This window comes from Melospiza georgiana, chromosome 1, assembly GCF_028018845.1.
Source record: "Melospiza georgiana isolate bMelGeo1 chromosome 1, bMelGeo1.pri, whole genome shotgun sequence".
Taxonomy (NCBI): Eukaryota; Metazoa; Chordata; class Aves; order Passeriformes; family Passerellidae; genus Melospiza; species Melospiza georgiana.
In genome coordinates this window covers 29,217,401-29,241,389 of record NC_080430.1, presented here as the reverse complement: position 1 = coordinate 29,241,389, position 23,989 = coordinate 29,217,401, and the positions used below count along the sequence as shown (strand labels likewise).

Sequence of the window (23,989 nt, the reverse complement as noted above, 5' to 3'; positions counted from 1 at the left end):
TTGGTAGTTAGGTCTTGCTCTTAATGGGAAACACCTTATTTAGCGTGCACATAAATTTTCAATATCTCATAAATACATTAAAATGTAAAAGTCAAAGAAATTGGGGGAAGAGAAATTTCCTAAGTCTTAAAATTATATTAAAATAATAGCTAAAATTATTTATACTGTGACTCAGATTCCAAATTCAGGGAGTCCTTTGAAAGTTCGGTTTCTATTTTCTTTTTCTGGCATGGTTTCAAGCTGATTCTTGGTAGCCTTTTCCCTCCTTCCATGTTCACTGTGATGAACTAAAGGAGTTGCGCTAGACTTTTTTATGGAGATATGGAGTATTCCTGAAGAATAGGGAAATTTCTCAAAGTCAGTTTTGTCCTGTCATGTGGATTTATCCCTTAATTATTTAACAATTACAAGTTGCTATTCTGTTTGATCTATAAAGTAACACTATGTTTTATCAGATAATTGATAAGTTTTACAATCACAAAGGTAATGCTAAATACGCAGTTTTGTCAATATGTTTCAGGATACCTTTATCTTCATTCTCTATTAGCAGGATAAAATGGGATCATAATGCTTTGCATTGCTGTGATCCCATTGCAGCCTACACCTTCCTTGAGGGGGAGGTGACCAGCAACAGGACATGAAAAAACAGAAGGAAGTTGCATCAGAGCAAGTTCAGATCAGGCATCAGGAAAAGGCTCTTCACTGGGAGGCTGGTTGGTCAGTGGAAGAGGCTTTCCAGAGCATGTTTTTGTCATGGCACCAAGCCCATCAGAGGTCAGGGAGCATCTGGATGATGCTCTTAGTGATATGGTTTAGTTTCAGGTAGTCCTGTGAGGAGCAGGGACTTGAACTCACTGCTTGTTATGTACTCCTTCCAACTTGAGAAAATCTATGACTCACTTTATTGCTTAAAACTGACAATGCTGTTTTAACAGAAAAAAATCATCATACAAGTTTTATTAATTAGCTCTTACCTCACTGGCAAAAGCAAAACCAAATCCAAATTAAGCTAAATGACAAATGTTCTGGATCGGCAACTTTTGTTTTTTCCCCTCTAAGTAATACTGTGTGTCTGAGCACTCTCATTTGAACCTATTTGAGACAGGGTGATTAGTATCTCTGACAAACACCAGCAAAGCATGTTGCCACATAGGAAAAGACAGGAGGCCTTCAATTCCCTGAATTAGGCATCAACAAATCCCCTGCTTTTTGTCTGCCTAATTATAGGAAAAGCTACAGACATGCTAAGTACATCCCTAGGAGCTCTGTAGGCGCCTTGATGCTAATCAAGACATTTGAGAGCATGGAACTTGATTTCAGGGTCCCGATAGAAGTGCTCTGAATTTACTCTGGGCTGTTTTGCACAGTGCTCTGAGGTATTATAGCAATGCTGTGAATTTTCAAAGTAATACTTAATTCAATAATCACTTCCAAGAATAGGTATACCAGTCTGATCTTCAGAAATCAGTATATTCAAAAACAGTCCAAAGCTTTTGTCAACAGAATATTATTTGATGAATTAGTGTGATTTGCTTTTTTTTTTACAATTTTTTTTCTTTTTTACTACCCCTTCACTGCAGACAATTGATTTAGAGGGGTTCAAGCTGTTCATGAAGACTTTTCTGGAGGCAGAGTTACCAGATGATTTCATTGAACACCTTTTTACATCATTTAGGAACAAAATCTCTCACTGCAGCCCATTAATTAAAAACAAACCACAGCACCTTTCTGGGGGTAAGTAATAAAAACAGTACTTAAAGACCTAAAGGTTCCCTCACCCTGCTGTTTTACTTCTAATAGCTGTAAATATGTGGAATTCTTAACTATGTGTTGAGGGATTTTGTTTCTGGTATTTGTGAAATTAGAAAAACTAACTCAACCATAATAGGAAATACTATGAAAAGGAATGGAAATTAAATGGTTTCGTCTTTTTAACTCACAATAATGATGCAGCTGAGACACCAAGTGGACATTTTTTGTCACGTTCATGCTAATCAAATTGCTATGGTTACATGTTCTTGTTGCCTACTCTCCTGTGCAATCACTTAAAAATCTTCAAGCTTCATGCAGGAGGCTCCTGCTGGTGCTCAGCCATCTCTGTGCCAGTTGCTGCTGTTGTTCTTAACTGTCTAGGTGTGATTCTGTTGTTATTAATCCTGCACACTTAGCAGCTGCCAATATGTTAAATGTTGGGTAAGTGTTAGTATATCACCAAAAGTGATTTTGATTTTGATTTCAGAGGACACAGCTAAATTCTGCCCTGTATAGGCTGAACTTAGCTTTCTTCACTTTCACTGTAGTTCTCTTTGACATATTTTATTCCTATGTGTGGTAAAAATATAAGAATGATCATTATTGTAAGATCATTATTAAGGATAATGCTGTTACTGTTGTTGTTTCAACTGTATGTTGTTTCTTACTGTGATGTTGCCTCCTAAAATATTTTTCTCCTACACAAGTTTGTCAAGAGTTTTTAATTTTTTTCTGTTACTAAGTACTTTAGAGATAATATAATGTAATACCAGTTTAGGAAGCTTCCATGTTTTTAGCATAATGCCAGAAGGACCATTTGATAAATTGTTACATCCAAAACATATTCAGAGAGGCAGTCCAGTTCACCTTGTGCAAGAATTGTTTGAGCTTGAAAATATACTGACTGGGTTTATGTTGTAATTAAATTTCATGGTTTAAATGAAAAGTTAGATCCTGATAATTTGTAAATTTTAAGGGGAAAAACCTGTGCATTGGTACATTTTGATGTGCAAATGGAAACTATGGAAACACTTGGTTTTGGGTACCTATTAATTTTTAAAAGTTACCAATAGTGAAGAAAAAAGCTTGACTGTACTGGAAAATAACTTTGTCTGAAATGGAGGGGTAAGTGAGAGCTAGAGAAATGACAAGGAGAGTAGCAGGGTTCATCAGTCCGTCAGGTATGTGCTTGTTTTACACTTAGTGTCTTTTGATCTACTCATGTCTGTTTATCAACTGTATTTTCAGTTAAGGTGTCTGAAGAGAGATGGAAACAGATGCCAGGTAAGCAGCAGGACTGGAACTCATCTGCAAGTCAGTGCATTGCAGCCAGCCCTTCCCACTTCTGATTAGGAAGTAATAATTTAGCCTGTATCTTGCAGCTGATAGGTTAAAAGGTACCTTAAAATTTTTATTTATTTTCATTTGGATTTCAGCACTATTTATTTTTGAGAAGAGTTATCCCAGGTTTTATAATCCTTTTTATTCTGTGAGTATTATTTGCGTAAGACCGCAATATAAACTATTTCTGTAAGTTGTGTGTTTAAAGCTAACATTTAACTGAATAAAATATTGCAGTGTCTTAATTTTAATGACATTTAACTGATATGAAAACTCATCAAACAAAACATAGACTTATTAAATATTTTTGTTCCTTTAATATTTACTTTTAGTGTTTATTGTTTGCTGAAACCATGAAAGTGAAATTAATTCCAAAATACGTTGTTGCACACCAATTTGCTCTTTTTTACCTTATTTTATTGTTTTAACATGTGTATCTCATAACATGCAGGCATACCTTATAAAATGTAGGCTTTTGAAGATGTATCTGGATTGCAATGAAGTTTTTTAAGCTAAATTTAGGGAGAGAGGGGACAACTCTCAGTCAGTGAGAAATGTAGCAACCTTGTAAAGAAAGTTTTCTTATTCCTTTCTCTGTGTTCTGCTGTCCTTTCCATTTTCCCTCATTTTGGTCCTGCAGATACTAATGTTGTACTGAAATAAAAAGTTTGGCAATTTTGAAACTTTCATTACAAGTGATACACTGGAACTGTTATTAATCACAATGTCTGAGCAATTGTTATTACTATTATTTAAATTCTAAATTTATTTTCTCAGTAGTCTGTCACTGAGACTTCTGTGTTTTAAATATGTGCTGCACTGACACACATCTGGCTGTGTTTTTGGGATAACAATTCACTTGGATATTGGTAGAGTTTTCATTGACATTAAAACATCTTCAATAGTGTAGTTGTTGTTAATCTATAAATTAGATGAAGCTTTTACAAGCACAAGAAAGTGGATGCAGACTTGGGCAGGGATTGTTTTTAATACTTAGGATCTAGTATGGTAGAACAAAAATATTCACCAAATTGTTTTGTAGTCAAATGAAATCAGATCAGCACAAATAAAAAAAAAAGTTTATGCCATTCCCTTAATTGGGTGGGAGGGATTTTTTGGATAGTTTATTTTAATTCTACTTTTGATGAATAAACTATGAAAATGAACTGTTTAAAACTTCATATTTAAATTAAGAAGTAACCTGTGATTCAGATAAAACAAAGATGAATGCATGGAAAATTTCTGTTTTCATTTTCTGCTTGTATCGTGTGCTCAGACTAACAAAGGCTATGGGTTGTTTCCAGGTCTGAGACTTAACAAGGGTACCTCTACATCCAGACCTCCTACTCCTGCCAACTCACATTTGCCAGACATGATCCAGCTGAAGGATATTGTTTGCTATTTGTCACTGCTAGAAAGAGGAAGACCTGAAGACAAGCTAGAATGTATGTTCTTTTTTAATTTTAAATATTTATTTCTGTTTCCCATCAGATATTTTGTTTCTGAATTTAAGAACCAGTTTTGAGCAGATGGATTATAAAAATATGGTTCCAGGTGACCCTTTTTGCAGAAATGATTTTTTATTCTTGCTAATGGTGAGGTTTTAAATGAAATTTGTTCTACCTAGCATTTGCTAAAATGAGGAGTAAGGATTGTACGTTCTGTAGTTACAGTAATGCTCTCTATACTGTCATGTCTTGTTTGGTATCAGATCTGAGAAAAACAGACAAACTATATGTTTACTTAGAGATCCATAGGTGGGGTGAATAACTGCTACTAAACATCCTAATTCAAACAAAGAATAGTTGCTAATATAGGCTGTGGGCTCTATAATGGTATTGAATGCTGAAAAGCCAAGAATGATCTAAGTCTGCATCACTATTGGGAAGGAGTGTTTGACACAGGAAGGTAGAAATTCTTTTTTGGTTGTTTTGCTTGTTTGTTTGGTTTTTTTTTTAGTTAGGGGCCTGGGTCATTAAAATGCAACACTACTACCTGTTTAAAAAATCAAAAAGACAACCCTGTGAGTATGATCTATAAATTGGAGGAAAAAAGAAGAAAACTTGTTTCCTTATTGTGGAGTTTTAGAAGTCAGTTTCTCATGTGGCTAAACAGTCAGACCAATCATATAGTTCTTACTGAGGAGAAGTATGCTTCAATATACATAACTGGTCTGTTCATTAAAGATCTGCGGAATCAGGCTCTTATATGCAAAGTAAATGTTCAGTACATTAGGATGTGGAAACAGTATTCTGCTTATGCCAAAATAATAAATTCATTACAAGGTTACATGTTGCTGAAGTATCTTGATGTTTTGTTAACCTGTAGCTAGTGTACTGTGGCAACTTTGTACTTCAAGGTCACAGCAAATCCCCCAGATTTGGTAATACTGTTTTGGTATCGCATGAGTAAAATATGAGAATGTAAGTGTGAATGCACATTCAGAACACAGACACAGAAACACAGATCCAAGGACTGAATTTAACTTACAGTGTAGTAACTGCTGCACGGTGTCAAGTTATGCCAGCCTTAGCGGAGCTCTGAGGAGCTCGATGCACAAACCACGGCATGAAATAGAGATCACTTGCCTCCCCTGCTGTCAGGAGCTGGTACAGTGGAAAGGAGGAGAGACAGGAGCAATGATGATTACAGTATGGGGATTTTCCATGAGCTTCCTGCAAAGGGAGCTGCATGGGCAAAAGACTGCGATATGTGATCTAAGAGCAAGCCACCTAATATGTGTATGGTACTTAAATATTTGGTGTATTCAAGGTCAGTTGTATTTGCTACATATAATTCTGGGCATAGTTGTTTAAAGGGTTTATTTTCCTCTTTGTCATACAGAGTTGACAAAGTTCCTCTTTTTCAACAGAGTTGAAATACATACGTATTTTCACTTTTTAGTGTCTAAATTTCAGGTTATACTGCACCATTGTATGCAAACTTTTCCCTTGATTTCAGTTGAATTCTCATTATAAATTAATGGTATAATTTAACTCTCTCTCCAGATTTGAAAGCAGTAGGTCCGATGGCTGTAATGTAAATTATAAGTTTGTAGCAACGAAGGGAAAAAAGCAATTTTCTTTTCTTTTTTTTTTTTCCAGATAACAAAATTTGGAAAAAAATGAGTCATAGCTGAGTGTGTGAAAATTCAATTCAGGACATGCAGAACATGAAAGTGATGCTTTCAATTAAAATTTGATGTAGGCTGGAGGATAAACTGCACTAAGAGTTTCATCTTTGGATCTATATGATCTACAGATTTTCAGAGATTTATAAATATTCCAGAAGATAAATGGATTTTCTAACCTATTAAGAGTGTAGAGAGGTCTTGCATAGTGTGAACTTCACCTGTTTGGCATGCTCAGTGTATCTATTATTCATAATCTATGTATGACCTGAATATAAGAAAATCCCAAGCATTCCTCACAGAGATACACTGAGAGGACATATCTTATGTTTTAAGGTTAAATTGCCATGTAGAAATAGAAATTGAGTGCACAGTCATTCTAATCAGGTAAGGGGATGGAAAAAGAAATAGAAAAATTTGACTTGGGCTCTGGAATTTTCATCAGAACTTCTTCTTGGTTGTTTTTATCATTTTGTTGTTGGTTTGGTTTTGGTATTTTTTCTCCTAGAATGTGTAAATCAAGAACATGAAGATTTAGCAGTGCATGAATAGAAAAGAAATTGCATGCCCCACCAGTAGCATAGTTTTCAGAATCTAGCCAAGAGCACAGATTGAGCCTTTTTGCTACCCTATGCCTATGTAATTGGAAAGACTTTATTTTGACAAAGGTGAAACAGTTATAATTACACTAATGTCTGGTTTTAAACGACTGATTAGAGCTACTGATTCATTTTAAAGGAAAAAAAAAAGTTGTAAGCACTACTGCTCTGGAGTGGGTAAAGGTCACAGAAGTGCTAAAACTTGCTGTAAAATATTATCTCAGCTACTGTCTAAGAATCACAGAGGAGGAGGAAGGAGAGCCAAATAATTTTATCTTTATTGTTGAGTGATTCACTGATTCATCCCCGTGGAAACTGTGAATGCCTAATGGTACCTTTGCTAGACAATATTAGCTGTCAAGCTCTGAGAAGCTTTGGTGGAAGGTGTACTAGCAGGGGCAGTACCAATCTCTGGTGGCTTTTGACATTAACTTGTTTTACACCGAAACAATTTTGCTGTGGTAACTCTAGGGAAAGAAGGATATTTTATAGGTTTTCCTAACCTGTAACTAATGAATCATGGGCCTTTGTGGCGTGAAATAGTGTACTGCTGTAAATATAATCAATCTTGTATTACAGCTCTGAAGAGCAGTGCAAGGTAGTGGCAAAAATTGCTGAAGTGGTAGAGAGATATAGGGCTTAACTTTTTTCCACACAGTTAGATGATCCACTCATTCCCAAGATGGAGGATATAAGTGAAACAAACCTATACATATAACAGTTTTTCTGTAAGTCAAAAAATGATCAAATTCTTTCTGAACTTTACTCTCTAATTGCTAATACTTTCTTCTTACTTCTCATTATATTTTTTCCCTGAAAATTATGGTAAGCTTTGTTTTTTCAATTTTCTGGACTGTAGCAGCATCTGCTGTGGATCCAGTGTGGTAGGATTCCTCAGTGTTAAATAGGTTGTATGTTACATTTCCAGAGACATCTGATTGGAAACAGATTACTTGTGTTCTGCTGTTGATGAAAGCATTACATTGTCCTGGAACCACCACTAAATGGACGGACTTCTTCGTCCCTAAAAAATAGGTGTAGGGGTAAAAAAAAAATGGTGCTTTTGAGGAGCATGGTGGGTATTTGGATTTCAGAGTTTTGACTAACTGTCCTGAAAGTAGGGACAAAGAGTGGGGTATTTTTAGGCTTTTGGACTTCTTTTTAGTCTTCCATCAATATTCCTTTGAAAGCTTTATGGTTTGCTGCTTCCAAATATCTTGGTAATGGCACATGTAACCCTGCTTTTGGCTGGCATCAAGTCATGATACAATCTTGAAAGCATATATATTTTTCTGGGTATTGCCAGAATATACCTTTTTGTCCATGTGGTTCCCCAGAATGTTTGGAGTACATTTTGAGGCTGATGAAGCAAGTGTGGTCCTGGAAGAAGTCATGCTGGCACTTTGTGATGAATGTTTATTGTTGGACTTTGATGATTAGATATTTAAAATATTAATCCTGTGTTTCATTTAGGTGGTCAGAAAATAGTTACTAGAGCAACCACTGTTGAATAATGATAGCTGCAGCCAAGGGAGAGTAGCATTGTACCTTAGGCAGGCTTACCAACATTTGTGACCAATTGTGTGTTACCCTGTGTTGGGTGAGATCACAGAGAAGGGCCTTTTGGTAGTTCTCATGAAGACAGATCCTCTCTATAGGGAAGCAAAATCAAATTCACACACCAAATTAGCTGTTAGGGTGATGGTGTGGAAAAGGTGCGTCTCTGGCTAGGATGTCTTGTTGGAGGCACTGTGGCAGGGTAGTTTGCTGAGTGAACCTTTCACATGATGCAACTTGTTTGGAGGGTCTATAGCTAATCTGGTCATTAAACAAAAATGTTAATATTTGTCCTTTCTTTGAAACTCAGGCTTAGTTGTTTTGTGTTTGGTTTGGGGTTGGTTTTTTTATGAAAAAGAGATGTATTTGTTGTGTTTTCTAATTGAGCTTCCTTCTCTCTTTGTTTTCTTTTCAGTTATGTTTCGCTTGTATGATACAGATGGGAATGGATACCTGGATAGTTCGGTAATGTTTTTTATGTACTGCATTGTAAGAGTATGTCAGCATGGCAAAACTATACAAAACTACATTAGTACTAATCAAATTTATATTTATCCTGAATTATTAGAGGCAGTATAAAATATAGTCAATAAAAATTAATTCATTTGAAAATTAATGCCTGAGTTTTCTTTTCCAATGAGAAATGCTGCTTCTACAACCGTATAAATTTTCAGTTGCTGACACTGCTGTCATGGAGTTCTGTTCTATAGTCTTCTGAGTTTTAATGATACTACTGTAGGGGACACATTAATATGATTCCAGCAATTCTGGTATGCTGCTGGGAGATGTGTATGAAAGCACCATTTTTAAAGATTTCATTAAAAAGGTGAAGTATGAGAGTCACACAGTGGATTTATATGGAGAGATTTCACTATTTCCATGGTATTATCAAGAATGGAGGAACAATATTAAGGGCAAAGTTTTGAGGAGTAGGCCAACCAAATGTTTGAAGAAAAGTCAGAGATATGGAAATAATTTTAAAAGATGTAACTATTTTTTTCTGATACCTAACAGAAACAAGTTTTTTATTAGCAGTGTTCTTTTTTTTTTCTTTGGGTTTTTTTCTCATGTTCTTTTGTATATTCTGGAAGGATGACAGCATAGAATGGATTGGTAAGGAAGAGGAAGTGATTCCCATAAGTTGTAGGGAAATAGGGAAGCAAAATTATATATGGATGTAAAATAAATATGGCACCATAATATTAGGCAATATCACGTTGGGTTAGATGCCTGGATACAAATGAGAATTTAGAATGGTCCTAGATAAGCATTTGAGCATGTTTACAAAGCAAAAGCATATATGTAATTATAGAAGAGCCCTAGTGATACATGATCAAGGCAATACTATAGTGGTAAGAAAATAAATCTGTAGTGGTTTACAGAATCCACTCTATGCCTTATTGCTGTTAGAAATTTGTGATTTATATAATTACTGTAAAAATAGTTTTAGTAATTTTAATTGGTTTTTTAGTGATTTTTCCATCACTCAGATTAGAGTGATGGAATTTAAATATCATTACATGATCTTTTCACAGGCTGGAAATTGGATCGTGAAAACATAGGTGCTTGAAAGATAACTAGGAAGGGAGAATCTCTGACTACTTTCAATTACTTTGATTATGGGGGGCTGTATTTTGCCTCCCTGAATGCTTTGTAGTCTGTGCAGAACCTTTTCCAATGAACAAATTCACTTGAGAATACAGCTTCCAGTGAAAAGAGCATTTCATCAGGGATGTTGATGAAATAGTGTCACTGAATGCAATATAGTTGACTTACTAGTTTCTTGCAGTAGAACTTTTCTTTTAAACTTGCATTAAGTATCATGCATTTTCATTCATCTCTAGGAGCTGGAAAATATCATTGGTCAAATGATGCATGTTGCAGAATACCTTGAATGGGATATTACTGAATTAAGCCCGGTATGTATCCAGTTACCACAATTTTTTAATGTTGCTAGAAACAGCTATCATAATTTTGTGATATTTCATATCCACGTGGCTTTCCATGGGTGAGTATGGTAGAAATAAGAAAAGCCTGTGTTGCACTATGAATTAGCATTGTGAATTAGCACTGTTACCGGTATTTTGCTGTTTAAATCTGATCTATGAAATGTTCAATGAATGTAATGATTAACTTCCATAACCTAACTGGTTTGTCTCTGAAATTACTTAAGAGTGAGTGCACAAAGGACACAAGTTGGTTTGGGACATTTAGGTGTTAAAAAAATGTAAATGTGAGAATAGGACTTTATTTTCTGAACTGTCCATGCTCGTTTGACTACAGCTACCATGCAAGTAATATTTTTCTTATTTTTTGTATGAGAGAATTGGAGATCTGCACATGTCCTAGCAAGTTCCTGTATTAGAATATAGTAATAATAAATTAGAACTTATGAGATTTTTCATTAAATTGTAGATTCTTCATGAAATGATGGAAGAAATTGACTATGATCATGATGGCACTGTTTCCCTGGAAGAGTGGATCCAAGGAGGAATGACAACAATCCCGCTCTTGGTCCTTCTTGGATTAGAAAATGTAGGTATTAAATAGTAGCATCAAATTTCTGCTTGCATGTTGACTGTGGCCTTCAGGTTAGTTTCTCTGTGGCCTGTATAAAGAATGACTTTGCTTTACTCCTCTTTACTGTGGCTGAATGACATGCAAAGCACAAAGTGTCATCAACACCACAGAACCACTGGCAAGTTTAAAGCACCACCTACTAAGCTGGCTCTGGAGCTGGTAGTTATAAAAAGCTGAATAATTTTTCCTGCTAGCAACATGTTAATTCCAAGCTGCAGTATTATCTGCTAAGTGTGTTTTACTGCCCATGTATATGTTACAGCAGGCTTGGAGTAGTGTCTAAGCTTCTCAGCATGGTACTGGGTTGTGTGGCCTAACTACTGAGTCACAGAGCAATCCAGGTTGGAAAGAACTTTTGGGGATCTTCTGTTCCAGTCCCTAATTAAAGGCAGCGCCACAGACTGAGTTATCTCAATCAGAGCCCTGTCAAGCCTGGATAGTTCCAGTGAGGTGGATTCTACCAGTACTGTGGGCAAACTTTCCTTGTGTTAATTGTTCTCAAGGGAAAGAGTTTTAGTTCATGTGTGCAGATGGAATTTATTCTGCAGCAATTATTGGTTGCTCATCTTCTGTCATAATACATCCCTATGAAGATCTTCTGTCTCTGTAACGACATTAGTAAAGTATAGTAAGAAGCAATATCGAGGGGGACACTTACACCAACAGAGTATTGTGAAAGATGAGCTTGTTTTCTGCATTTACAACCTCACATTAAAGGTAATACAGATGTAGTATGATCAATTTTCTACCAGTTCAATGCAGCTGTTTTAAGGTTGGCATGTTGTCAGTGCCACCTGCTGTCCTATACTTGAGCTAATTTTGAACTCATCTATTGAAGCATGGGTTTCAACTGCATTTCTGCTATTCGAAAGAAAGCCTTTTAATCTCTTTTTAATCTATTTTCTTAAGTAATTTTCACATATTGAAAATAATAAATAATATTTATTTTCCCCATTTGGTGCAATCTAGACTGCTCTAGTTGCTCTGTGCTATTTTATTTGCATGAAGAATGCTCGGATTGATACTTTGTGTAGGATAATATGTAACAAACGAGTTTATTGAATGAAAGATATATTAGTCTTGAAAAATCTAATTAATTAAATTACAAGTAAAATATCTGAATTGAAGACAGCTTTCAATGTGTCTGGATCACTGTAGTACTAATTCCTTAATTCTATATGTGAGATGGAGTAAGAAAAATGTTAAATTACTGTCATGAAAAGGCAGATCTTTATCAGGCTGAATTCTGTTATTTCCACAGAATTACTCTAAACAAAGGCCTGGAAATGTTCTCAAACAAGCATTATAGCAGATAACTGATAGTGATTTTCAGTACATATTTTTTTTTCATCACAGGTAACATAGGTGTTCTGGGAGTATTTTTCAGTCTCTACATTTCATAATTTGAAACTCCTAAATTATGGCATAAATTAATGCAGATCATTCTGTAGAGTTTATTTTCATATTAAAGCAAAAGCTGTTAGAAAGAAGCTGTGTTTTCAAGCATTTTATCCTTTTGAATATTTTTACTAGTTTTTAGATATTTATTGTGCTTTGCATAGCTTTACTATGGAAATACTAAGAATGCATAAATAGTGATCAAAGTTCTACAGTCTGTTATTGGCATGGGTCAGTGTTTCTGTCATCAAGAGTATTCCTAGTATTTGATGCATTTAAAAGACAGAAATGGACAGTCATGGAAGAAATACTGTAATAGCATGCAAAATGTCTTATTATCAATAAGCATAGTTTATGTAAGCTCCATTACCTACATATGAGCTGATTTGCTAGCAATTTTCTAATGATTCACTAGGACAAGATGCTGCTTTTTAAAAGGGCTCCTATTTTTCTTTTTATGTTTAAAACTGCTTATTAAACCATCACATTATATGTAGAGAAAAGCAAAATTTTTAGATTTTTCATTAAACCAGCAAAAATACACTACATCCATTTGTTCATAGTTGAATAAAATTGTATTTTAGGACATTGAAAAGTGAAATCAATACTAATGCCTGTCTGTTATTTAGTGTAAACTGATAGCATGATTTTGATGGTTTTGCAGCCTCTAATGTATTATCCAAGCTCTTCATTCCATTGCATCAATCCCATTAGTGGGATGCTCTTATTTCTTTTTGCATGCCATTGTTAGATTTTGCAAACCTAGCTTCCCAGGACTCTGCTTTCTGAGTGTCTATCTACTTCCTCTTAGTTATGGTAATGAAAAATAAGATAAGAATCTTTTGGACTCATTAATGAAATTAAAAAGTGCTAAAATCTTAAGGTTTTCCTCAAACTGATTAGTATGTGAAAATATGAGGCATAACCCACTGGATTATGCTGTTTAGACACGTCCAAGTAATCTTCATATGTTGTAAATCAGAGGGAAAAAAACCAACAAAAAAAACTGTCCCCCCCCAACTCCAAAGCAAAACCACACAAAACCCCTAACAAAACCCACACCACAAAGAACCCACAACCAAACTATTCTGTCACCTTCTGTATTGAACTCGTGATGACAAAATTTTAAATCCAAGAGATCAAGTTCAGAGCTTGTCCAGTATGACAGTGACAAAGAACTGTCATTATAGTTTATTTAAATAAATGATGATATGAGTGGAATATTTAATTTGTTTTGGGTTGGGGTCCATTAATACTGTAATGTACTTAACTGTTGTATAGAGCTTGTAAGAAGATTTTCAGCTGGTCTCATTTGATATGCTAATATCAGTGAAACTATGATAATTTAGTTCAGTTGCAGATTTTCATAGTACTTCCAGAATTCAGTATATTGTTTGTACTTAATCCTTTGTTTCTTATAATAGCTATATACAAAGGTCAGGTATCATGTAAAAGTTTTTTATTACATTTAAAGTCTTTCAATCAGTTTTTATTTCATGCTGTATTAGATGATTAGATGCTAGTCAGAATAATTTAAAAATAAGGAGCATTTAAGTGAAGTATGGAAATATATGATTTTAAAATAAAAGAATAAACAAGCCAATGTTTATGAGCAGTGGGGTTGAGATAGCCTAACCTGTCACAGGTTTGTGGCCTTTGCCCCCTGACCTTATCAGTAATCCCTTCAGAGAGAGACAAGAGTGTTAGGCTGTAAGTACAGGCATTTACCAGCCACCTGTTACCAAGTCAGAGAATTAACAAGGAAATGTCCCTGATTTCCCTTTTGCTTTCTCTCTCTCTCTCTCTCTCTCTCTCCCTCTCTCCCTCTCTGCTTCCCCCCTCCCCAACATTTTCATAGACTTTCATGAAATTTCTAGTGCCCTTCAAATTTATTTGACATTACTAAACTAATTTAAAAGTTGCTGGTGCAGTTTAGAGTGATGAAGATAATGGGACAAAGAGCATTAAAAAGTCTAATTTCCCTAGGAAATCAACCTTAATATCCAGTTTATTTTAGTTTGCTGGACTTTATGTTCTGTTTCCTCCTAAGATTTGATTTTGGAGTTGTTATGAAGGTAGACTTTAGAAATACACAATTCTGTGTCTGAGAATGTTCCAGGATAGAAATGATGTATTTGATTTTTTGGTGCTTTTGAAGGCAGTTGATATTCTAAAGCAGCAATTTGGATACAAGATAAGGAACTTAAATAAGAGCTTAATTGGTTCTTTTTCTGTAAGGGTTCTGAGATAGATACACGTACTATTTGGCAATTTGTTTCAGAAGAAAAGCTCTTAGATGTATTACACATGTATAATCCATTTGGAATTGGGTGACTACCCTTTTTCCCATCAGCACTGTTTAAATGTGTTCTATATGACATCTACTGGAATCTTTGTTGTTAAGACAGAGTAATTCTTACTCTGATGTTTAGTTTTTTCAGTTCATGTAAATTCTCATGTAAAGTGAGAATTTAGTGAAGAAAAATAAAATGTTATCTATGTAGGAAATTTTTATTTATGTGGTTTAATTTTTAGTAATAAATATATGAGGTATTTTTTTGCTGAGTGTCACACTTCAGTCTGGAATTTTCACAGTCCTCATCAACCTTCCAAATTTATTTTTACATCTTAAGGCAATAGTTAGTCTCTCACCCAAACACAAATTGGACAGAGACATCCCTGCAGTACTCCTGATTCTTCTGGGAAGTGTTCTTTTGCAAATTAGTGAACATTAGGCTATTTATTCTACTTCTCCACGGTAGAAACCTTTGAAGTTTCTGACATTTTTATTTGCTTCTGCATTAATTTAAATAGATTAACATTGTAAGAGAAGGTAAAGAGTTAGCTCATTGATTGTCCTAGCATCACTTAAAATTTCTTTTGTAATCCGTGCACAAAAGGCTTCTTAATGATGGATATTGTCAGCCATAAGCATTGTACTCTGCTCTTTGGTAGGTGTTGTACAACATTATTCCACCATGATTTGATAGAAGCACTTGATTTCTCTTTTAGAGTAATTGCATGCCAGATATTTGGTCGCACTTTTCCTGTAACAAATTATTACTGCTGTCAGTGGTAGCATAAAAAGGAAGTAGAAACTGCAAGTTCAGAAGTGCTAGTGTTTAAAGAAACGCTGTATTTTAGGGAGGTATTTTATTCTCTCTCCACTGACCACTAGATGTCACGGTTGCACTGTACCTGGTACGGTAGAGTTGCTGAACACAGCTGCCCTAAGGTGAGAGAGAAGTTTAAAACCCGCAAATGCTGCATAAAGTCAGCAGTAATTTGAATTAAAGCAAATATACCTTTCTTTTAAATCGCTAATTGTGACTTCCAACCCAGTTCACCTTTTAAATCAAGGTAAATTTTGGTGGGACAAACATTTGTGTAGAATTGAGACTATATTTCAATTAAATCATAAGGATATACTCCTAAAATTTTCCTTTGGATCCTCAAACAGCAAATACTATGCAATTGTACTCAAATAATGAAAAAGAAATTTTAAACTCTTTTGATTAAATGTGGGATGGAATGTTTCAGTGGGAGTCCACACTTGGGAATAGGGCTTCTTATGGTGTATATTTCATTTTTGTTGCCATGCTTCTTGAGTTGTATGTTAAAATGGAGCCAAACTAGAGACCTGCAAACATTTGTTACACCGAGATTAATCCCTTCAGGCCGGAGCTTGACATGACTGCTCAACACCTGGGCAGTTTCATAGACTTCTATTTCTTTTGTTCAGCGAGGAAGAAAGACACTCTTTGTCCTGAGTGACATTTCTGTAAGTCTTTTGTGAAGTGTGAGTTTTCTGGAAGGCCGAAGTTCCGATGCACCGTGCGCTATTTCCATACGGGCGGACGGCGCACTCGAGCCCCCTGAGCTCGCTCCCTTTGTGCCAGCTCGTTCCCAGCTGGAAGCAGAGTCCCCATGAGGGATGAAGGAGTTGTTGTGCCGCTCTGCTGTGGTGTCAGGGCCCGCAGGAGGCGCGGTGTGCCCTCTGAGGGTGAGGTGTGTCCGTAGAGGCCGCGGTGTCCCCGCTGATGAGGGCGCGGTGTCCCGCTGAGGGCGCGGTGTGCCCACCGATGAGGGTGCGGTGTCCCCGCTGAGGAGGGCACGATGGGCCCGCTGAGGAGGGCACGATGGGCCCGCTGAGGGCACGGTGTCCCGCTGAGGGCGCGGTGTCCCGCTGAGGGCGCGGTGTCCCGCGAAGGGTGCGGTGTGCCCACCGATGAGGGCACGGTGTCCCCGCTGAGGGCACGGTGTCCCCGCGGAAGAGGCTGCGCTGGCTGGAGCCGAGGCGCTGCTCGGCCCGGCCCTGTCCGCGCTGCCCTGCGGCAACTTCGCAAATGCCTTTCCTTACTGCAGCCCCGCTTTCCCTTTTGTTTTCCCTACAGGTTAAAAAAAGCCCGGGAAAAGTAAGGAGTAACTAACCTCTTCTGTGTATAAGGTGTAAAATAAATGGTGTTTCACGCAGGTATACAGATTTACCCTTATTTACAACTTGATTTCTGCAGCATCTAAGTCTCTGCAGATGGCAGACGGTTATAGATTTTGGACAGGGCAGCTCTATACTGTGGCTATTTATGAAGCTTTTTAAAACCATTTAATTTTCCCTCCTGTGCTCCCTTTTCTGTTTCTGGATGAGTGTGGGGATGAAGGCTGTAGAAGATTTTTGGTTTGATTTCTCAAACACATGCACATACACAGTATCTCAGAAATTAGGAGTGAGCATCCCAAAAAGTGTGTCCCTTGAGTCAGGTTACTCCCTCTCCACTTGACCAAAAACAGACTTGAAATCCTTTCTTCCCAAATTGAACAAAGCAAAATGTGATACGAATTCTTTGCTAAGAGCCAACCAAAGGAGTATAGAATGTAATGATATTTGTTTTAATCTGTGTTTACTGCATAGATTAATGGAAACTTTTCTCACCTTCCCACTGATGGAACAATACCTAAAAATCAATAGTAAAATTGTATTGAACAAGTCAAGTAAATATTTTTAAAATTAATGGAAACAAATCAGTGAAAGAATAACAGCTACTCCATAACATCCTTCTCACTTGGATGCTTGTTCCTAACTCTTCTCATAGAAAAAACCTGAATATTCTGGTATTTTAGATGCTCTGTAGCTATTTTAAGAGGGTAAGTTTACTGGGATCAAAATTTATCAGGTATTTCATTACTTCTTTTAAGTCTTAGAATCTTGCAGATCTCTTTGTTTACCTTTTACACAAATATCTAAAAAGCTGGCATAAGTTAATATTAAACTAGGTTAGGGATGTTAGCTAAAGTCTGATAGCATAAAATTTTCCACTAGTTCTAAGGTTGGCTCTTTTATGGTTGACTTGCTTTTTAAGGTCAGGTAGCTTTGGCAATCAAATCCATGGTAGCAGGGTCAGGACCATGAGTTAAGAGAACCACTGTTAACAAAATAAATGTTACTATTGTCATTATGTTTAAAAGTCTGGGTATGACATACGGAGGCTTGATTTTCAGTGATGTGTATAATGAAGTGAGGAAGAGATTGTTACTGTACCTGCCCTGCTTTGCGGTCTTCTTAATGTCTGTTTTTAAACTCTTTCTCAGGATATGGAAGCAAAACGAGTTAATGTCAGTAAATGCACTGATGTGTCAGAATTGTGGATTTTATTCATACTTAAAGACTTGCATTGAGGTGGCTTTGTTTCATATTATGTCTTTTTTTTTTCTCTTGGCAATGTTTTAAAAAGTTATGTGCATACATAATCATATGCAGGACTTTATTGCTTATTTTTGGCAGTGCACAAGAGCAAAAATTTAATTTGCTCTTTTCCAAAAGTGCATTGTGTTTATGTAATGGATTTGCATCAGTTGCAGTCTGTAACACAGCTAAGTGTTTTAATTGGCAGAACACCCACATCAAGACTTGTTTGTTTTTCTGATAAGGAAAATGCCAGCTAAGTTAGACCATATGTTCTGTTCAAATAAGAAACGACATATTCACATATAATGGTCATTCTTTAAAAATGAAATTAAAAGGAAAAAGTACTACAAAATTAATGTGGAAGAGAGGGAAGTTTATGCGTAAGTTTGAATTTCTGTTAATTTTCCTAAACAGCAAGCATTTTGCTAAGTAAGGCTGGTCAGCATACATTTTAAGTGCTTGTGGTTTATGATTTATGTGTTGATGACCTGAGTGGTGTTAAAATTGAAGTGTACATTGTCTGCTGTTTTTTCCGCAGAAGGATTTACATGGTCTTTGCTGTCTAATGAATAATTGCCTACTTTCAGAAGGCTTGAAATTCACATACTATATTGTAGTTTCACAATAATTCAAAAATGTGTGGAATATGATAGTAAGATGAGAAGAAAAATAGAAGTTAGAGAGCTCTGTTTAATGGAATACATCCTCTTCAGCTGCCAGTCATGAAGGAGCTTGACAGGCTTCTAGTGCTTCACAGCTGCAGAATCTATTTCTGCTTCTTCAGGGGAAATTGGAAAACTTCCACACACTTTGCCAGCCTGAGAATCCCACATTAGGCATCTGCTGTGCTTTTGCTGCAGAAAGGGGACCCTGACATTGCCCAGCTGTCAGAGATGGCATTTGAACTCCTGCTGGTAATATTGGGGCAGCTATTACTTATACTCTGATCCTGATATACTAGAGAAAAAAGGTACATTTTAATGGACTTCAGGTTTTTTTGTTCCTAGGTAACTTGTAGGAAATTTTCAAAGTTATGTTCTGGCTTAGATCTAGCTTTGAGCCAAACATTCTTAATTTCTTAGAGTGCTGATTTTGCTTCAGGATTTTTCTTTTTTGCCCACAAGGATGATGAAGTCTTCATTGTATTTGATTTGTATCAACTTCTAATTCTAGAACAGAGAAATACGGATTCTTGAAGGACTTAACTTATACAGTTTATGCTAATTTAGGACAAAGCTAAATTCTTATTAAAATTTATGCTCGCCAATGTACATTGACTGTTCTCGTCAGTGAAAACCATAATATTAGTGAAAATCTAGTCAGGAATCATGTGTATACATGATGACAAGTAGTAGTAGTAGTTTGATGTGAGAAATCAGAAACTGGGTAAGAACCAGCTGCTGATGTGGTTTCTGAGAAACAGAGATTGGTGTGACTTGTTTTAGCTGCATGGCAATTTCTTTTTGGCAATGACACGACCAAGAAGACTGTACAGTTTCAGCAATACACAAGGAAACAACTGATGGACATTAACTGTCTGTGTTCCATTGGATGTTATATTTGGTAAAAGAGAAATTAGGGTTTCTTTAAAAAAATCTAGTGGTATTATGTTAGGTTAATCTAGGTTTTTTTTAGAATCAAAACCTCTGATGATTTTAGAAAGGAAAAAGCCTCATGGCCAGTATTGCCAAGAAGCCAGGAGTTTAGAGAATTAATTAATATGTACCAACTGCACATAATTTTATAAACCTTCAAAAAACAGAAAGGCCCCAGAAGGATTCCATGAAGAAGGAAGAGAAGAATCATCCAACAGAAAGCTTAGTTTCATAAAATGAATGATTTGATAATATTTTAGAGATTAATGTAAATTACAGTGGGCCCCTACATAGTAAGTGCCAGTGAGTTGATCAGTTTATTCATGAAAGATTTGAGTATAGTGCAACAGCTGACTGAAAAAATTTACCTTAAATGTAAAACTCTTGGAGAAGAGGTCTAAGATGTAAATCTTACCCTTAAATACATAGGTTTTGATAGATAATGGGCAGTATAGATTATCTTAATTTAAAGCTGGGAATAGTCAATGTGGTGTGGTTGGTTTTCCTGTTTCACTTATGTGATATATGTGACTAATTCTGACAGTCATTAAGAATATTTGTGTGGTTTTAGAAAACCCTCTCTATTATTTGTTTTGGGGAGCTTTATCTTCTGACCTACAGCACCATTATTTTTAGGATTATTCTAGGGAAAAAATTTAATAGTAGTTGTAATTTAATATCAGCCTAGTTGCATTGATATCATTGTGTTGCAGTGGTGACAGCAGCCTTTTGGATTTTTTCTGAGTTGTTTTCGAAACACATGGATATCCATGAGCTTCTGAAGAATTTTTTTTATTATATCATTGCCTGTGTATTTAGGATAATTATGCTATGATCTGGTGCCGAGTCTTAAATGAAGTAACAGCTTGTCTTTTATGTTCTTGAGTAAATCACCAATTTTTATTGGCACTTATATATTTCACTGTTTATTTTATTAAGCGAAATCTGTTTCTCTTATGTCCTGTGCAGAATGTGAAAGATGATGGGCAGCATGTATGGAGATTGAAACACTTCAACAAGCCTGCCTACTGTAATCTTTGTTTGAACATGCTGATCGGAGTGGGCAAGCAAGGTCTCTGCTGTTCTTGTGAGTATGAGCATTTCCATGTCCGTTTGTCCGTTTGCTTGCATGTCTGTTCCTAGAAATGTTGCTCTTGCTGTGTAACAAAGAACTAATAGCTTCCCCTTACAAAACCATTGCCGCCACAGTAGTGTCTCCCCCTCCTCTTCTCTTCTTAAGTGCCCATGGTTCTTTTCCTTATTTTTCAAGAGATTTGGCTGTAAAATGTGTTGTTTGAGGGAGTTTTCTGCTTTCAAAGGGTTATCACTATTAGATCCCTTTGGAGTCCATTGCCCTTTTTTTCTTTACTGCTATTGCTGTTTTATTTTTTATCACAGAGTATCAGACTTGGGTTTTAACTTTATACATTTGTTGCTCCTCTTTTGTTTTTACTAATTTTTGTACATAGGTATCAACTTGACAAAGATCTAAGTCCTGTGGTTTCTAATTCAAATTTTGCACAGAATTGTTTTGTTAATGATGAAGGTGAAAATCCCACTTTCCCAGAAATCAAGTTTCTGTAACAGTTCTAAAGTTTTGTATAGTTACTGGTTTTGTAGTCATAAATCTCAATCCATGTATTTCACTGATTATATATTTTAAGAAAAGGAGCACAGAAAAGCTACTGCATTTAATTTGACTTTCATTAGGCTATTAGTTGCCATTACTACATTTCAGTTCTTTGAAACTACAGTATCTGTGCATTTTCTAATCACCTGTGTTTCACCACCTCTTAACATGTCTCTTGAGAAACCAAGGCTTGCTGAAAGGTACCTTATCTCCATTTGAAAGTTTCCAGAAATGGAAGATCCATATCTTTCTTTTGTGTCATGTTCCAATGATTGATCTTTTTTTTAAGACCTGTTTTCTGATTTGAATATGTCTTGTGGATGATCCCAGTGATTGGTTCATGTTATGCCCTGCTCCATTAGATGAATAAGAACTTTAGTACACAGCTGTATTCTTCTCATGATAGTACCAAGTCACCTTTTATTTTTCTTTTTGGTAAAATAATCTGCAACTTACTATAATTGCCTTTCACTGGTTTTGGTATGAAAGATAGCCCCTCACAGGTGATGAGAACCTTTCTGCCTATACAGTTCTATTGATTTAATTTGAGATTAGTCTGAATGAATGAGGGGTTTGAATTGACCATTTCTCTCCTCTGGGGGCCACAAACTTCTCTGAAATATAATTTGGAAGTAAATTTTTGTATGCATTTTCACATAATATAATTTCATTCACCGTACTATGAAACGGGAAAGATACATTTATTAAAATTCAAACAAGTAGGAATTGCACAACTTGAGATTGTTAAATGCTGATAACAGTAACTGGAATATATATATCAAATACTGATCTGACTATTAGATTTTGAAATGTTACATGCTTTAATATTATTTTTTGTCAGACTGATATTGTGAAGAACTAAGACCAAGAGAGTTCTATTGAGAAAATAATGTAGATCACCTTCAGTAGTTACAAGAAATGGGTAGACCAGTTACCTTGACTGTCCCAAAACGACCAGCCTTGCAAGGCTTGCAGTTTTTTTTCTGCTGCAATGTCTTTTGAGAATGTATTTATTATTGTGCTAGCCATTTATTTTGTGAGAACAGTGGTCTCAGAGTGTCTGAAGAACATACTCCTTTCAATTACTTCATGCAGCAAGAGCCTGAGTCTACTTGCAAAACTATTCCACTATTTCCTTATTTAGCTAAGCTTTTTCTCCAGTATATTTTCAAAGAATTGCTATAGATTTCATTATTTGCATTTTAGATTGTGTGGGAGGAAAAAAAAAAAGGAGGGGAACCACAGGGGTCCTCACCATCCCTCCATGGTCCAATCAACAATGTTACTCCCTGCAGTTTGTCTGATTAATGGCTGCGCCTCCCACTGGGTTTGTGTAATAGGTGCAAGCAAGGTGTTTAGAAGTACTTTGTGCTTAATTGCTCTCGAGGTCAAAAGCCTGAGACATATACCATGCAGGGAGAAATTCATTCTCAGTTTTTAATAGTTGACTCTATTGAGTGCGGGCATAAGCTGTAGCATTACTTCCTCATCTTGGCACAGTTGTATCATTGAACTCAGGAGAGCTTTGCATTGTATCCTGCACTGTAGGTTTTCCAAATGCAGCTAGCATGATCTTTAAAGACCTGGTCAGCGATAGCAGTTACCTAAAACTGGTGTAGGAGGACTTAGGGAAAAAAAAAAAAAGCTTCTCAGGAGTTGGTACTTTGTAAAACAGGACTCAAAGTTATGGTGATTACATGGAATGCGTGAAAACAATTGCTATTAAAAAATGGACTAATCAGCCATTTCTGATTTATAAATCAATGGTAGGAACAACGTAAATTCATTGGCTTTTATTTTTGTGCTTGCCAGCTGCTCTCATGCCTATAGTTGGTAAAATATATGTTTTTTTCTACTAGCAAATAACACAAACCACTTGGCAGTCACCAATTTGTCTTTAATATTTTTGTCATTTGGGAATTATTGTGAAAAAATTTAGTAAGGTCTGATTTAATTAAGCATTTCCTGTTATGCAATGATAGTGCATTCTTGGATTTCTCACTTGCATAATATTTCCTGTTCTAATTGGCCTTTTGTATTCCATGGAAAAAGCAGTCTAGTTTGAGTTTTCATTGACTGATTGGATTGATTACTTCGAGATGACATGCTGGTAATGTTATTTGCTTCATAGAAATGTAGTGAGAAACACCATTGCCTCAACATCTAATAACGCCTTTCTTTTTTCAGTTTGCAAGTATACAGTCCATGAACGCTGCGTCTCCAGAGCTCCTGCGTCTTGCATCAAAACATATGTGAAGTCTAAAAAGAATACTGATGTAAGTTTGGGGTAGCATTAGCTCTGCCATGTACCTGTTAATTTAGTAACTCTATGTATATCCACATTTTTCTTTTGCAGGTAATGCACCATTTTTGGGTAGAAGGAAACTGTCCAACAAAATGTGATAAGTGTCACAAAACTATCAAGTGTTATCAAGGCTTGACTGGACTTCACTGTGTTTGGTGTCAGATTACAGTGAGTATACTACAGTAAAACCTTTCACACAGGTTTGAGAGATAAAAATCGTTGAATGTCTTTCTGTAGCCTCCTAATCCGGAATGTGTCATTCAGTTTAGTCATCAGCAGTGACTGGTGTGTGTTTAAGGAATGGTATGCAGAGTATTCTTAGGACTTCGTAATTGTAGCCAGTAATTATGCTTATTTCATGTAATGAAATGCTTACTTCAGTATATCATGAAGCAAATTTGCTTCATGACAATATCCAT

At 36.0% G+C, this 23,989-nt stretch overlaps 1 protein-coding gene across 8 annotated transcripts in view; it reads left to right on the top strand.

Moving 5' to 3' along the window:
- DGKB (diacylglycerol kinase beta) overlaps positions 1-23,989 on the top strand; it is a 377,398-nt gene that overhangs the window by 124,058 nt on the left and 229,351 nt on the right. For all 8 annotated transcript variants that reach the window (XM_058024167.1, XM_058024175.1, XM_058024191.1 and 5 more), the window contains 9 exons: positions 1,581-1,734; positions 3,001-3,036; positions 4,398-4,538; positions 8,795-8,844; positions 10,224-10,298; positions 10,795-10,914; positions 20,605-20,722; positions 23,453-23,541; positions 23,622-23,738. In XM_058024167.1, coding sequence (XP_057880150.1) covers positions 1,581-1,734; positions 3,001-3,036; positions 4,398-4,538; positions 8,795-8,844; positions 10,224-10,298; positions 10,795-10,914; positions 20,605-20,722; positions 23,453-23,541; positions 23,622-23,738 — 900 coding nt within the window. The remainder of the gene's footprint in view (positions 1-1,580; positions 1,735-3,000; positions 3,037-4,397; positions 4,539-8,794; positions 8,845-10,223; positions 10,299-10,794; positions 10,915-20,604; positions 20,723-23,452; positions 23,542-23,621; positions 23,739-23,989) is intronic.